The sequence below is a fragment of the Tupaia chinensis genome, unplaced genomic scaffold, assembly GCF_000334495.1.
Source record: "Tupaia chinensis unplaced genomic scaffold, TupChi_1.0 Scaffold143936_1, whole genome shotgun sequence".
NCBI classification, from domain to species: domain Eukaryota; kingdom Metazoa; phylum Chordata; class Mammalia; order Scandentia; family Tupaiidae; genus Tupaia; species Tupaia belangeri.
In genome coordinates, this window is record NW_006203787.1 from 684,305 (window position 1) to 696,564 (window position 12,260).

The 12,260-nt window shown below is 37.8% G+C and overlaps 2 protein-coding genes across 5 annotated transcripts in view; one reads left to right on the forward strand and one right to left on the reverse strand.

Moving 5' to 3' along the window:
- Positions 1 to 12,260, forward strand: part of DEK (DEK proto-oncogene) — a gene marked incomplete at its 5' end in the record, with an annotated part of 28,886 nt that overhangs the window by 1,371 nt on the left and 15,255 nt on the right. For all 3 annotated transcript variants that reach the window (XM_006165509.3, XM_014582968.2, XM_027767136.1), the window contains 5 exon segments: positions 2,566 to 2,667; positions 2,994 to 3,103; positions 4,910 to 5,004; positions 6,333 to 6,453; positions 11,786 to 11,974. In XM_006165509.3, the coding sequence (XP_006165571.2) occupies positions 2,566 to 2,667; positions 2,994 to 3,103; positions 4,910 to 5,004; positions 6,333 to 6,453; positions 11,786 to 11,974 (617 nt within the window).
- Positions 6,460 to 12,260, reverse strand: part of KDM1B (lysine demethylase 1B) — a 76,011-nt gene continuing 70,210 nt past the window's right edge. The window contains exons 16-17 of one of the 2 annotated variants that reach the window (XM_027767135.1): positions 11,175 to 11,223; positions 6,460 to 6,813 (exon numbers count right to left, since the gene is read on the reverse strand). In XM_027767135.1, coding sequence (XP_027622936.1) covers positions 6,726 to 6,813; positions 11,175 to 11,223 — 137 coding nt within the window. In that variant the 3' untranslated portion in view covers positions 6,460 to 6,725. The remainder of the gene's footprint in view (positions 6,814 to 11,174; positions 11,224 to 12,260) is intronic. The other variant, XM_014582967.2, reaches the window with a different exon arrangement.

Genomic DNA, 12,260 nt, shown 5'->3' on the forward strand with positions numbered 1-12,260 from the left:
CAGCAGGATGGGAAGCACCGTGAGAGAAGTGACTAGTACAAGATGATTCTTAGGCTTCTGTCTTGGGCAGCTGGGTGTGTAGTGGTACTCATTCCTGAAAAATGTTCACAGAAGTCAGCAAGTTTGCAGTTGATTTTGACTCGGTTTAGGTGCCTGCAGGACAGGAAGTGGAGCTGTCCCAGTGGCAGCCAGCCTTATACTAGCTGATCTCAATCTCAAAGCTTCGGTCTGGAGATTAATTTGAAGTATTAGCCTATACACGGCAATGGTTTAAGTCACTCAGCGAGAGGAACTTGAGTGGTAATAGGAGTAGCTTGATAGTGCTTGCCCCTGCTCTACCACCGCTAGAAGAGAGCTGCGGGTACCGCTTCTCCTCACTCACTTTCTCTGCAAATCCTAAACATCGCCAAGCTTCACCTGTCCTTCAAAGCCAGCAGCACCATGTTTTGGTCTTTTTTCCTTAGTCCAGAAATATTCTCTCCTTAATTTAGAGGTTTTGTTTTTGAGGTTTTTTTGTTTGTTTGTTTTTTTCCTAGAGGGTATGTGTGTTTCCTGGAGAAACAGAAAACCAAAAAAATCACCCCGCCCAGGGGGAATGGCCACTCCACAATCTCTTCTCCATTCTCCTCTCAGGATTTTGGGCACTCACACACATGTGCCGGGTATGGTTTCAAGCAGTCAGATCCAGGACTTGAACCTCAGTCACCCATGTGGGAGTCCAGTGCCTTAACTACTACACCACCTGCTAGCCCCAGAATTTTTCCTTGTATCTTTCTTAAGGCATCTTTCTTAAGGCATGTTTTCATCTATGTCAGAGTGTAATATTTGTCTCTCATTTCCCTAGTAGACATGGTCTCTTTCTTAAAATGTTCAGTGTTAGGATCAGCAGTTGGCATAATGGCTATGTCACTGGACCCATGTAGTTGACTGCAGTTCAAGTCTCAGACCCGGTGGCTTAAACTCATGTGGGACACATGCACGTTCAGGCCCAAGATCCCGAGAGGAGAATGGAGGAGAAAGGATTGTGGCATGGCCATTTGGGGGGGGGGTGATTTCTCGCTCTCTGTCTCTCTCTTTCTGGTAAGTGTGCACCCTATAGCAAAAATTTCTCCAAAAAAAATTCAGTGTTTGAGAAGAGCAGGTGGAAGTTAAAACAACTGGATCCCACACAGCCAGCTCTGCCATTTGAGTCCCAGACCTGGTGGCTTGAAAATCACCAGGCACATGTTCATGTATCTCCAAAATCCCTAGAAGAGAATGGAGGAGGGTTTGCAGCGCGGCCATCCCCCCACCCCAGTGATTTCTCACTTTCTCTCTCTCATTGTCTGTCTCTGTCTGCAGAGCCATACACCCTATAGCAAAAATTAAAAAAAAAAAAAAACGTTCAATGTCTTAACCATCTGTTCATCCCATCCATCAAGTTCAGCTTTGTCCAAAACACATTCCTTTAAATGAATGGAAGAATATATAGTGTTTTTGTTTGACTTTATTTCAATGGATAGGTAAATGGTGTTAGATAAATTGAGTTTAATCTTTTAACCTTTAAAGTATATCCTGTATATTTCCTAGGGTTTTGTTGGTTGGAGTTTTTTAGGCAGTCAGGACTGTACAGAATTAAACTTTCTCACAATAATTGATGGCTGTCCTTACAATGTTCTTTTTCATTACAAAGCAATGCCCTGCCAATTGGTTGATCATAGTAAATGTGAACTTGTAGAATTTTATCTTTTTTTCAGTTAACTCCAGGCTATTCTGTCTAGAGGTTCTAACTTTTGTCTCTTTTCTCAACTTAGTAAATTATTACTGTCTTTTGAAGCTCTTTGATTCCCAATTCATACTTGTTTCTGATGTAGAACAAACCAAGAATCACAATTAATAGAATTAAGTCTATAAACAAGTAGTAAATTTAGTGACAGCTTATATGATTTTTTATGAGTGAAGCGACTGGATTTACTAACAGTAATTTTAGTGGATAAGACTTTGTTTTCTTCCTGATTGTTTTGTGTGTTTTTTTGTTTTTGTTACTGTTGTTGTTTCTGGGACCTTGTGAGTTTGCCAGCTAAGTGAAATGTTACTCCAAGAAAATTTCTATGGTGCTCTAATTGACTTGTGGAGTGTTTTTATCACAGGTCACTTGCCTCTCAATGCATGCTCAGGGGAAGAGTCAGGTACGAGTTGAACATCCCACATCTAAAATGCTTGGGGACTGGAAGTATTTTAGGTTTGGGATTTTTTTCATATTTTGGGATTTTACATATACATATGAGGTATGATTGGAATGGAACCCCAGTTTAAGCATGAAATTCTCTGCTATGTGTCTTATACACATAGTGTGAAAGTAACTTCATACAGTCATTTTTGAGTGCAACTAATCATATGAGGCTAGGTGTGGAATTTGCTACCTGTGGCATGTCTGCACTCAAAAAGTTTGTAATTTTGGGATTCAGATGTTGGGATTAGGAATGCTATTAGTTTTTAGGGAGGTTGTTTTTGGTATCTGTTTACTCAATAGAATTAACACACTATAGCTTTCTGTTACTGAAGAAATATTAAATTAATTTATAGAAAAGAGTCTCATCGTGGAAGGCAAGAGGGAAAAGAAGAAAGTGGAGAGGCTAACAATGCAAGTCTCTTCCTTACAAAGAGAGCCATTTACAATTGCTCAAGGTAAGTTTATCCTGTGTTCTTTTCATTTTATGGTGAAAATGCCTAAATGTGCAAAAATGATGGTTAGCATTGCTTAGTATTTAGGTATTTGGTGTTTAGTAAGTACCAGGTTGTTGAGAAAGTCATGACGCACTTTTCTCTGCAAAAATGTGTGACTTCCCTGACGACAGTAATGGACTCGTGGAGTAATTTATTTAATACGCCCAGTAGTGCAAAGCTATATGTAAATTAGTCTAGAAAAATAATTCTCATTAAACTAACTTTCTCAACGTATTAATGAAGCAGTGGGGATTTAATTATGATGGGGTTTCGTTGTTGTTCTCTAGGAAAGGGGCAAAAACTTTGTGAGATTGAAAGGATACATTTCTTTCTGAGCAAGAAGAAAACAGATGAACTTAGAAATCTACACAAACTGCTTTACAACAGACCAGGCACAGTAAGACCTTCTGTTTCTACCTTTAATTTGTTTGTGTATGTATGTATACTTCACCAAACAATTTCAGTTCTATGAAAGACCTTAACAACTAGTTCTATTCCTACACTATAAGAGTAATCAAGCTGAGGCACATAATTGTTAAATGACTTACTCAGGACACAGCTGGGTATTAGCAATTAGGACTGTAACATCGAGGGTTCTTCTGTGGTTGTTTTTATTCTAAAATTTCAAGTGATGAAATCCAAATTGTAATGACTTTAGTGATCTTTAAATGCATTAGAAGAAACTTAATTGGGGTATTTTGACTGTTCAGGATAAATGGGTGCAATTTTATCTTATTTGAGCAAGTAAATATTTGTGCAGTAAATATCTGATATATTAAATGATAACTCTTTGTTAAAATATTCATTAATATTCTGTACATGTAACAGTGTTCCAAGTGTTGGGGAAACTTTGGGTACGTGTGGGCAAATTAAAGTTTAATGTATAAATAGAATAGGGGGGCCAGCAGTTGGCGTTATGGCTATGCCACTGGACTACCAGGTAGTTGACCACATTTCAAGTCCTGCACCCAGTGGCTTAAACACACATTGGGCATGGGTGCGTGTGTACCCAAGATCTAAAGAGGAAAATGAAGAAGGAATTACAGTGTGGCCATCCCGGGGCGGGGGGTGATTTCTTGCTCTCTGTCTGTCTTTCTGGCGAGCATGCGTGGCCTATAGCAAAAACCTCTCATAAATAAATAAATAAATGGGGATCAGCAGTTAGCATAATGGCTATGTTGCTGGACTCCCACGTAGTTGACCGCAGTTCGAGTCCTGGGCCTGGTGGCTTAAACTCACGTCCGGTGTGTGTGTGTGTGTGTGTGTGCGCATGCCCAAGATCCCGAGAGGAGAATGGAGGAGAAAGGATTGCGGCATGGCCATCCCCCCTGGGGGGTGATTTCTCACTTTCTGTCTCTGTCTCTCTCTGTTTTCCTGGTGAGCACACACGCCTTGTAGCAAAAACCTCTCAAAATAAATAAATAAAACCTCTCATAAATGAATGAATAGAATAGAATAGAATGTTTGGAGCATGGCATATGTTGATCTCATTCAGTTCTCACAATAAACATTTAAACAACAGTAAATGGTATTTTTAGAGTGTTCACTTTTTTAGTTATTTTTTTAAAGTAGTAAATTTTAAACAAATAATAAATTTAGTGACAGCTTACATGATTTTTTTTTTCTTTAAGTGAAGTGATTGGATTTACTAACAATAATTGTAATGGGTAAAAGTTTGTTTGCTTCCTGTTGTTTTGAGGGGTTTGTTTGTTTTAATTTGACCAGAGAAAGAGAAAGGGAACGTGGGAAAGCAAACCACCAGGTCCATGACTCGAACCCTAGCCAACCATATGAGAGTCCAGCACCTTAGCCTCACCACCTGCTGGCCCCAGGTGCTCACATTATTAAGAATGAAGTCCTTGACTTCCTGATTTGAAAAATGAGAGATATTATTAGTAACTTGTATTATTTATGAAAAGGATTTCTTTTTAAGTAATACTGTTCCATATACTTTAGTACTATCTGGTAACACTTAATTGTAAAATCCAGAAATAGAAATTGATTTGAATTCAAATTTGTTTTCAGAAAATTAAGTTTGTACGACTTTTATGTTTATGTATCAGTAACATTTTTATGCTTCTATATCAGAAACAAAAATATTTTTTCATTTTGAACAAGACATGTTGAATAATAAGACACAGGTTTCAAATTTTTCTTGTACTTGCTACTAGATAATAAGTAACAAGAAGTGAAACATTTTCAGGTATCCTCATTAAAGAAGAATGTGGGTCAGTTCAGTGGCTTTCCATTTGAAAAAGGAAGTCTCCAATATAAAAAGAAGGAAGAAATGTTGAAAAAGTAAGTTATTTTTACAAATGTTTTTGATCAATGTGCTTTTTAAGTTTATCGTTTCTTTAATTTGGTACAAAGCTCATGAGCTTGCCAAAGAGAGAGAGAGAAGAGGCAAGAAAGCATCCCCACAGGGAATGATCACGCCATGATACCTTCTTTGCTATCACTCCCTCCTTTCAGGATTTTGCACAGGCACATGTGCCCAGCATGTTTTTCAAACTGCTGGACCATAAACAGCACTGTTGGCCATGTGGAATCCAGCCACCTTAACCACCAGGCCACGATCGGCCCTGAGTTTATTAAAACCACCTGAGCCAATGATGGTGTGGTGGTTAAGGTGGCTGAATCCCACATGTCTTAACTGAGGTTCAAGATCCAGACCCAGCAAAAATACTCTGGGCATGTGTTTGTGCTGCAGGTCCCAGAGGAGAGTGGAAAATAAGGGACTGTGGTGTGGCCATTCCCGAAGGGGTTGATTTGTCACTTTCTTTCTCTTCCCCTCTCCAGGGAGTGTACTTGCCCTGCAGCAAAAAAAAAGGAATAAGAAAAAAATTATTTTCAGTAGATTGCTAACTTCTTACTTTAAACTCCAAGATTTCACTTACCTTTGATAGCTATTAATTTGGGATGTCTGTTACTTTCCAGTAAGTAGTGACTATCATGATTATTAAAATCTCTTACAGAAATCTTTATTTCCTAGAAGAATGATATAGATTAATCATTCACAGAGTCCAAACTTCAGAAGATCTGAAGTGAATAAAAGACAGTGGAAAAATCTCCACCATTCCTGTCCTTTGTCAGGTGCTCTGTTCCCCTTTAAACCATTAAATTATTTTGAAGATAATCAGTTTGATAGAAATAATGTGCTTCTCCATAATAAAAGATGGTACATTCCTAAGAACTTTTGTTAATTATTAAGTATCTCGTAGTTTAAGAACACTGATAAAGATGATTACTCCTTCATTGAAATACTGTCACCGTAGAAATGCTAAGGGGAAAATGTAGTAATCACCAGCCAGAAGAATTCTCAAGTTCATAAATTTCTATTATTGGAAACTTTTTACCCAAAAAAAAAAAGAGAGAGAGAAAACATTTTACATAATTAGCTAATGAATTTATTTAAATTTAGTTTATTCTTGTACCACCTTTAAAAAACTTCTTGGTGAATGGTATTTTCAGTTTATTAATAATGATACCTGGTTGTACACTGGTCAAGATTAAGATTCAAAACATTGGCTTTTTTTTTTTTTTTTTTTTTTTTGCTTTTTGTATTGTGAAGAATGCATGTAAAATTTCTCTATGATCATCTTGGTGTTTTCCACTTTCTGTTTCAGATTTAGAAATGCCATGTTAAAGAGTATCTGTGAAGTTCTAGATTTGGAGAGATCGGGTGTAAATAGTGAACTAGTGAAGAGGATTTTGAATTTTTTAATGCATCCAAAGCCTTCTGGCAAAGTAAGGATCATATTTTGCTGTTTTAATAAGAAATATGTTATTTATAGTGTTTCTCCTTAACATGACAATAATTGGTTAACAGCAGCATTGCTATCAACATTAGACAAAATCATTTATATTCAAAGGGTATGCTTTCTGTTGACATGTAAAATAATCTCATGATAAAAATAATGTAAAAGGCATTGATATATTCTCTCATATCAGATACTGTGTGACGGATGTAAGATTAAGAAAATTAGTGTCAGATAGGAAAGAAAATACAAACCAGATATTCAGGGTTTTGTACCTGGAAGATGTTGGACATATGTAACTGGTTGAATTGAGGATGAAGTTTTTGAGCTGGCAGAGACGGGGTCCAACCTGTAATCAGATCAGAAAAGATAATGTGAGAGAGTATATCAGAACTGGAAGGGTTTTAGATCCTGGAACAAACATATGAAAAAAGTGATATAGAAAAAGCTTGGGGACTAGCAGATGGTGTAATGGTTGTCACTTGACTCCCGTGTAGGCAACTGTAGTTTGAGTCCTGAACTGGCAGCTCAGACTCACACTGGGTACATGTGCATGCCTACAATCCCAAGTGGAGAATGGAGGAGAAGGAACTGCAGGGTGAAATCGCCACCCCACCCCCCGGGGGAGGTGATGATTTCTTGCTTTCTGTCTCTCTGTCTCTCTGGTGAGTGCACACACCCTACAGCAAAAAAATCTCTTGGAAAAAAAAAAAGGCTTCGCTCCTGAAGTTTTCTGAGTTGGGTTTTCTGAATCTCCCGCAAAGTCCAGAAGCTGAACAGGGAAATAAAATGGCTTAACAATTTTCCTACTCATCCTCAAATCTAGCCTAGGTTTGTCCTAATTACTCAATGTAACATGTGGTATTGGTGACATAAAATGTCTTTTGAGGCTTTCCTTCTGTGACCTTGCATTTTCAGTTCTAAGTCTCTTAGCAGATGTTTGCATATTCTTCCTCATTTTGATAGGAAAAGAAGTGTAAAGAGATCTAGCAGGCCTAGGAGTTGAGGGGCATGCCTTCCAGAGGGCATAAAGAAACTAGAAAGTAGCTCTTGGACATTGTCCTCATCTGCTCTTGACCTGAGCCCACTAGGTGAACAAAGACAGAGAAAGAATACTCAAGGTGGTGGTGTCATTATGCAGCCACTAATTCAAGGGATCTGATGGGTTTTGGTGTTACTTTCAAATTTTTACTGTGACTATACTTGTATTAGTTTTTAAAAATGTATTGGTTTTAGAACCACATTATTCTCTTTTTAATTGTCAGAGGGTGCTCACCCACTCTCTGGGGATGGTCACACTACCCCACTCCATTCTTCTGGAATTTAGGGCCATACACACACACACTGTGTATCAGATTTGAACTGTAAATCCTGTTAAATTAGCTACCTGGCCGTGACATTGGGCCCCTCATTATTCTCTTGAAGAAAGATGACTAAAGACGCCAAGAGCTTTTGTTTAAGTCAGTTATTTTGATATACACTGTATTTGAAATTTAAGCATTTTTTTATTTCAAAATGTTAACAAAAATCACATTTTATATGAAAAATGGCTATTTTTAAAGCCCAGAGAAGAGTGCATTTTTTAAATATTTATTTAATTCCATTTGTTATTATTTTTTATTTGAACAGAGAGAAAGGGAAAGTGAGGAAGCAAGCTGCCAGAGAGAGAGAGAGTGAAAGCAAGCCACAGATCTAGGACTTGAACCTTGGTCAGCCATGTGGGAGTGTCCAGCGCCTTAGCCACCACGCCACCTGCTGGTCCCAAGAGTGCATTTTATATTTTTGTATCTGTTTAATGTTTGCTTAAGAAAAAGCAGTTGGATGCTCATTTGCTTCTACATTTAGTCTATTGTAATGTATTTTTTGTCAGAAGTATATGAAGAAAATCCAGCCTCACATAGGTATGTAGTTATTGCAAGGAATATTTTAAAAATCCTTTCAGGTAATTGTGTTTATTCTTCGATGCAACATGAAAACTCCACAACCTGTAGTTTCTTAATAGTGGGTTGTAATGTTTAATGTAGAGTTGAAACCATTTAATGAACTTGAATCTTTCACCTATGTGTGTTTTTGCAACACGCACTCACCATTTGAAGTGTTCTCCTTGACATACATAGCTCTTTGAAATGTTGATTGAAATGTTGACACATGTATTAAATACTGTCAAAACATACTTCTTAATATAAATACCATCTCGTCAGAAAAAGGGAGGTATTGGGAAACTGAAGTTCGTAGTAGTAGACAGGAATTTTTCAGATCTATCATTGGCAATAAATACTGTCAGTTATTCTCTTCCAAGTGACAGGCCCACTTTGTCTTTCTGTCACCGTGCTCTCCAGAGAAAGAGAAGGCGCCTTTGGTGGGGGATTACCACACGTGTGTACATATCTGGCATGTTTCTCAAGACCGCACAGTCAGTCATGTGGGGTCTAGCTGTCTTATTCTCCACACCACTGGCTATCCCCACTCAAGCTATTTTCTGTTAGCTCCCCTCATTTAGTGCTATAAATTCCTATTTTTCTCTAAAATGATTTTTAGGTTAAGTGGTCACAACATTTATTAGTGATTGTTTTCTTAACCTTCTGTTATGCTGCTGTACTGCCTTATTTTGTTAATCAGATTTCATTTCCAAAAAGAGATAATGCTGTTGACACTAGATCCTGATGAATAGATCTAACTATTTTTAGAACCAGTATAAGAAAGCTCTAAAGCATTTATATATTATTACTTTTTGTTTTTAAAGTTTCTCATTTATTTTTGGAAGTTGTATTTTCTTTTTCCTTTTTTTTTTTTTTCTTTTTTCTTTTCCTGCCAGAGGGTATGTGCATTCACTAAAGAGATTGAAATCATCCCCGTGGTGGGGTATGGTCACACTACAGTTCCATTTCCTCTGCCTCCCCGTGCCATCAGGACCTTGGCCATGTATGCACACAGGCCCAGTGTGCTTCTCAGCCACAGGGGCGAGGTCTTGGACCGTGCCCAGCCACACGGGATCTGTTCCCTATATATACAGTTCTCAACCACCATGCTACAGGAACAGCCCAGGAATTGCTTTTTTTTTTTTTTTTTTTTTTTTTTGGTGGTTACTTAAATAATTTAATACCCTTTAACTTTCTTGTATAGGTTTATCCAGCTCCCATTCCAGTCTCCACATTACTAATTATATAGACTGTGTATTTGCTGCATACATCAGGTTACTGAGCTGAGCTTTCAAGATGTCACATTTCCCTAAAACATTAGTGATCCAGATTTCATGTAGTACGGACCGAGAGTTTGGACGATGAGAGTCACTTTTTCTCTAGACAGTGCTGTCAGCAAATTTATCCAGATGGACTTGGGTCCTGCCAATAGAAAATGCTCACATAGCGAGGATATCTTTATACATTCAAGGAAGTTTCCAGTAGAGAATCTCCCCTGAGAAATGTCTTAGTAGCCTAGCGAGGTTTTCAGAGCGCTCGAATGTGTCTATTTTCCAGCCTGCTTTTATTTATTTATGTATTTAATTTTTATTTTACTTTCTTTTTTCTTTTTTTGGCCATAGGGCATACATGTGTCCTTCCCTGAGAGAGTAAGAGGGAGAGAGGAAGTGAAGAATCACCCACCAGTGGAGATGGCCATGCCACAATCCCTTCTCAGTTCTCTCAGAATTTTGGACATGCATGTGCCCTATATGATTATCAAGTCACCGAGTCCGGGACTTGAGCCATGGTCAGCCCTGTTGGAATCCAGTGCCTTAACCACCACTCTACCTGCTGACCCCCTCCTTAGTCTGCCTTTTAAAGGTAGGTTGTTTGGAGAAGCTAGAGGCTACCTTATGGTTCATGTATAGCCTGAGAACACTGCATTACACAAAGCTACTCTTAATTTTTAAATGGGTAACAGCCCTGAAAGAGAAGTTCCTGGGAGAGAAAAGACCTGTGGTTATGTTAATTTTGTGAAAGATACTGTCTAATCACAATCGAATACCTTAGATTATATTACAGAATTTTATCTTAATGCTGCTGCTTACTACAGAAAGCAAAGTGTTTGGCAGAAATAAAAGATATTCGTAATCTTAGAAATAAACAATATTCATTTCATACCTTATATATTTTTAGACCCTTTATGTGAAGTTATTTTGTGGTGTTCAGTTTCAGAATTTTACAAATACTCCCTTGAGAAAGTATTTAAAAATCAAGTTTGTTCGTTAATATAGTCAAATCATTTCCTCTGCTCTTTAAAATATGGACGGTTTGGGACTAGCAGATGGCAAAGCAGTTACGTCACTGAACTCCCACATGGTGAACTGCGGTTCAAGTCCTGGACCCAGTGGCTTGAAATATCACACCGGGCACATGTGCATGCATGCCCAGGATCCTGCAGGAGAAGGGATTACGGCTTGGGCGTCCCCCCTGGGGGGTGATTTCTTACTTTACCTATCACCTTGTCTGTCTGTCTCTCTCTCTTTCTCTCTGGTGAGTGCATGTGCCCTAAAACAAAAACCTATAAAATAAAATAAAATATGTTGGTTTAACTGAATATTAGAGTAACAGCAGTGTACTTTGTGGTTCTTAATTAGTTTGATAATTAACATACTCAACATTTATTGCTTATTAGAAGCATCAGTGAGAATATGATTCTGCCATTATTGAAAGCAGAACCCAGAGGTAATATGAATATAAACTGTATATAGTTTATTCACAAACTTATAGTGCATTTAAAAAAACTTACGGTACGTAATCGGTGATCAGGTTCCCCTCACGCCTTTGATTGGTGAACCCTGTAAAGTAAGAAAAACTCCCCATGCAATTGAAAGTGGTTTTCTTCCTTCTCCTCCTCCTCCTCCTCCCCTTCTTCTTCTCCTTCTCCTCCTCCTCCTCTTTCCCCTTCTCCCGCCCTTAGCAGTGACAGCTTTAAAGCTTATATTATTGGAGTAAATTACAAGTCTAACTTAAAATGGTTATTTTGATAAAGTGTGAACAACTGTCTAAGCTTAACACAATATAAACGTGGGCATATGTTGCATTATGCGTAAAGTCAGGACACATTTTTGCATAGTAAAACAGAAAAATACATCACGACTTTTCCAATAACCTAATATATGTTTCTCTCAGCATTTCAGAGATTTGCCAGATGTTTAGAACACAAGTGAAAAGTTACAATAACATAATTTTAGATTAACTTGCCACATTATAAGTCAGAGATGGATTTTCTGTAAAGCTGCCTAGCTCATATAATTTCTTGAGAGAAGAATAAGAAGTTGAGAAGTAGTTATCCAAAACAATTGATGGGGTTGGAAATACATGTTGTCGGTGTTAACTTTATATATTTTTTTAATGCAGCCGTTGCCAAAATCTAAAAAATCCTCTAGCAAAGGGAGTAAAAAGGAACGGAACAGTTCTGGAATGGCAAGAAAGGCTAAGCGAACCAAATGTCCTGAAATTCTGTCAGATGAATCTAGTAGTGATGAAGACCCAAAGAAAAACAAAGAAGAGTCTTCAGACGATGAAGATAAAGAAAGCGAAGAGGAGGTAAAATGTTTTATTCTACATTTTAATAATTTCTTTCCATAGTGAAAGTTAAATATTCGTATGTATTAGAGACAGGCAGAAGACAGGGTCCCATATTGGTCCTGTTTAATTCTGAAGATACAGAAAAGAAAACAGGTTGGTGTGAACTGGACATGAAGCAGACTTGAGTTGGACCTTGCAGACTAGGGCAGAAAAGGAAAGGGAAGGAGGAGGGTTGCATCTCCAGAACAGGAATACATAGAAGATTCTTAGAGATTTTTTTTTTTTTCATAGTATAAATACTTTA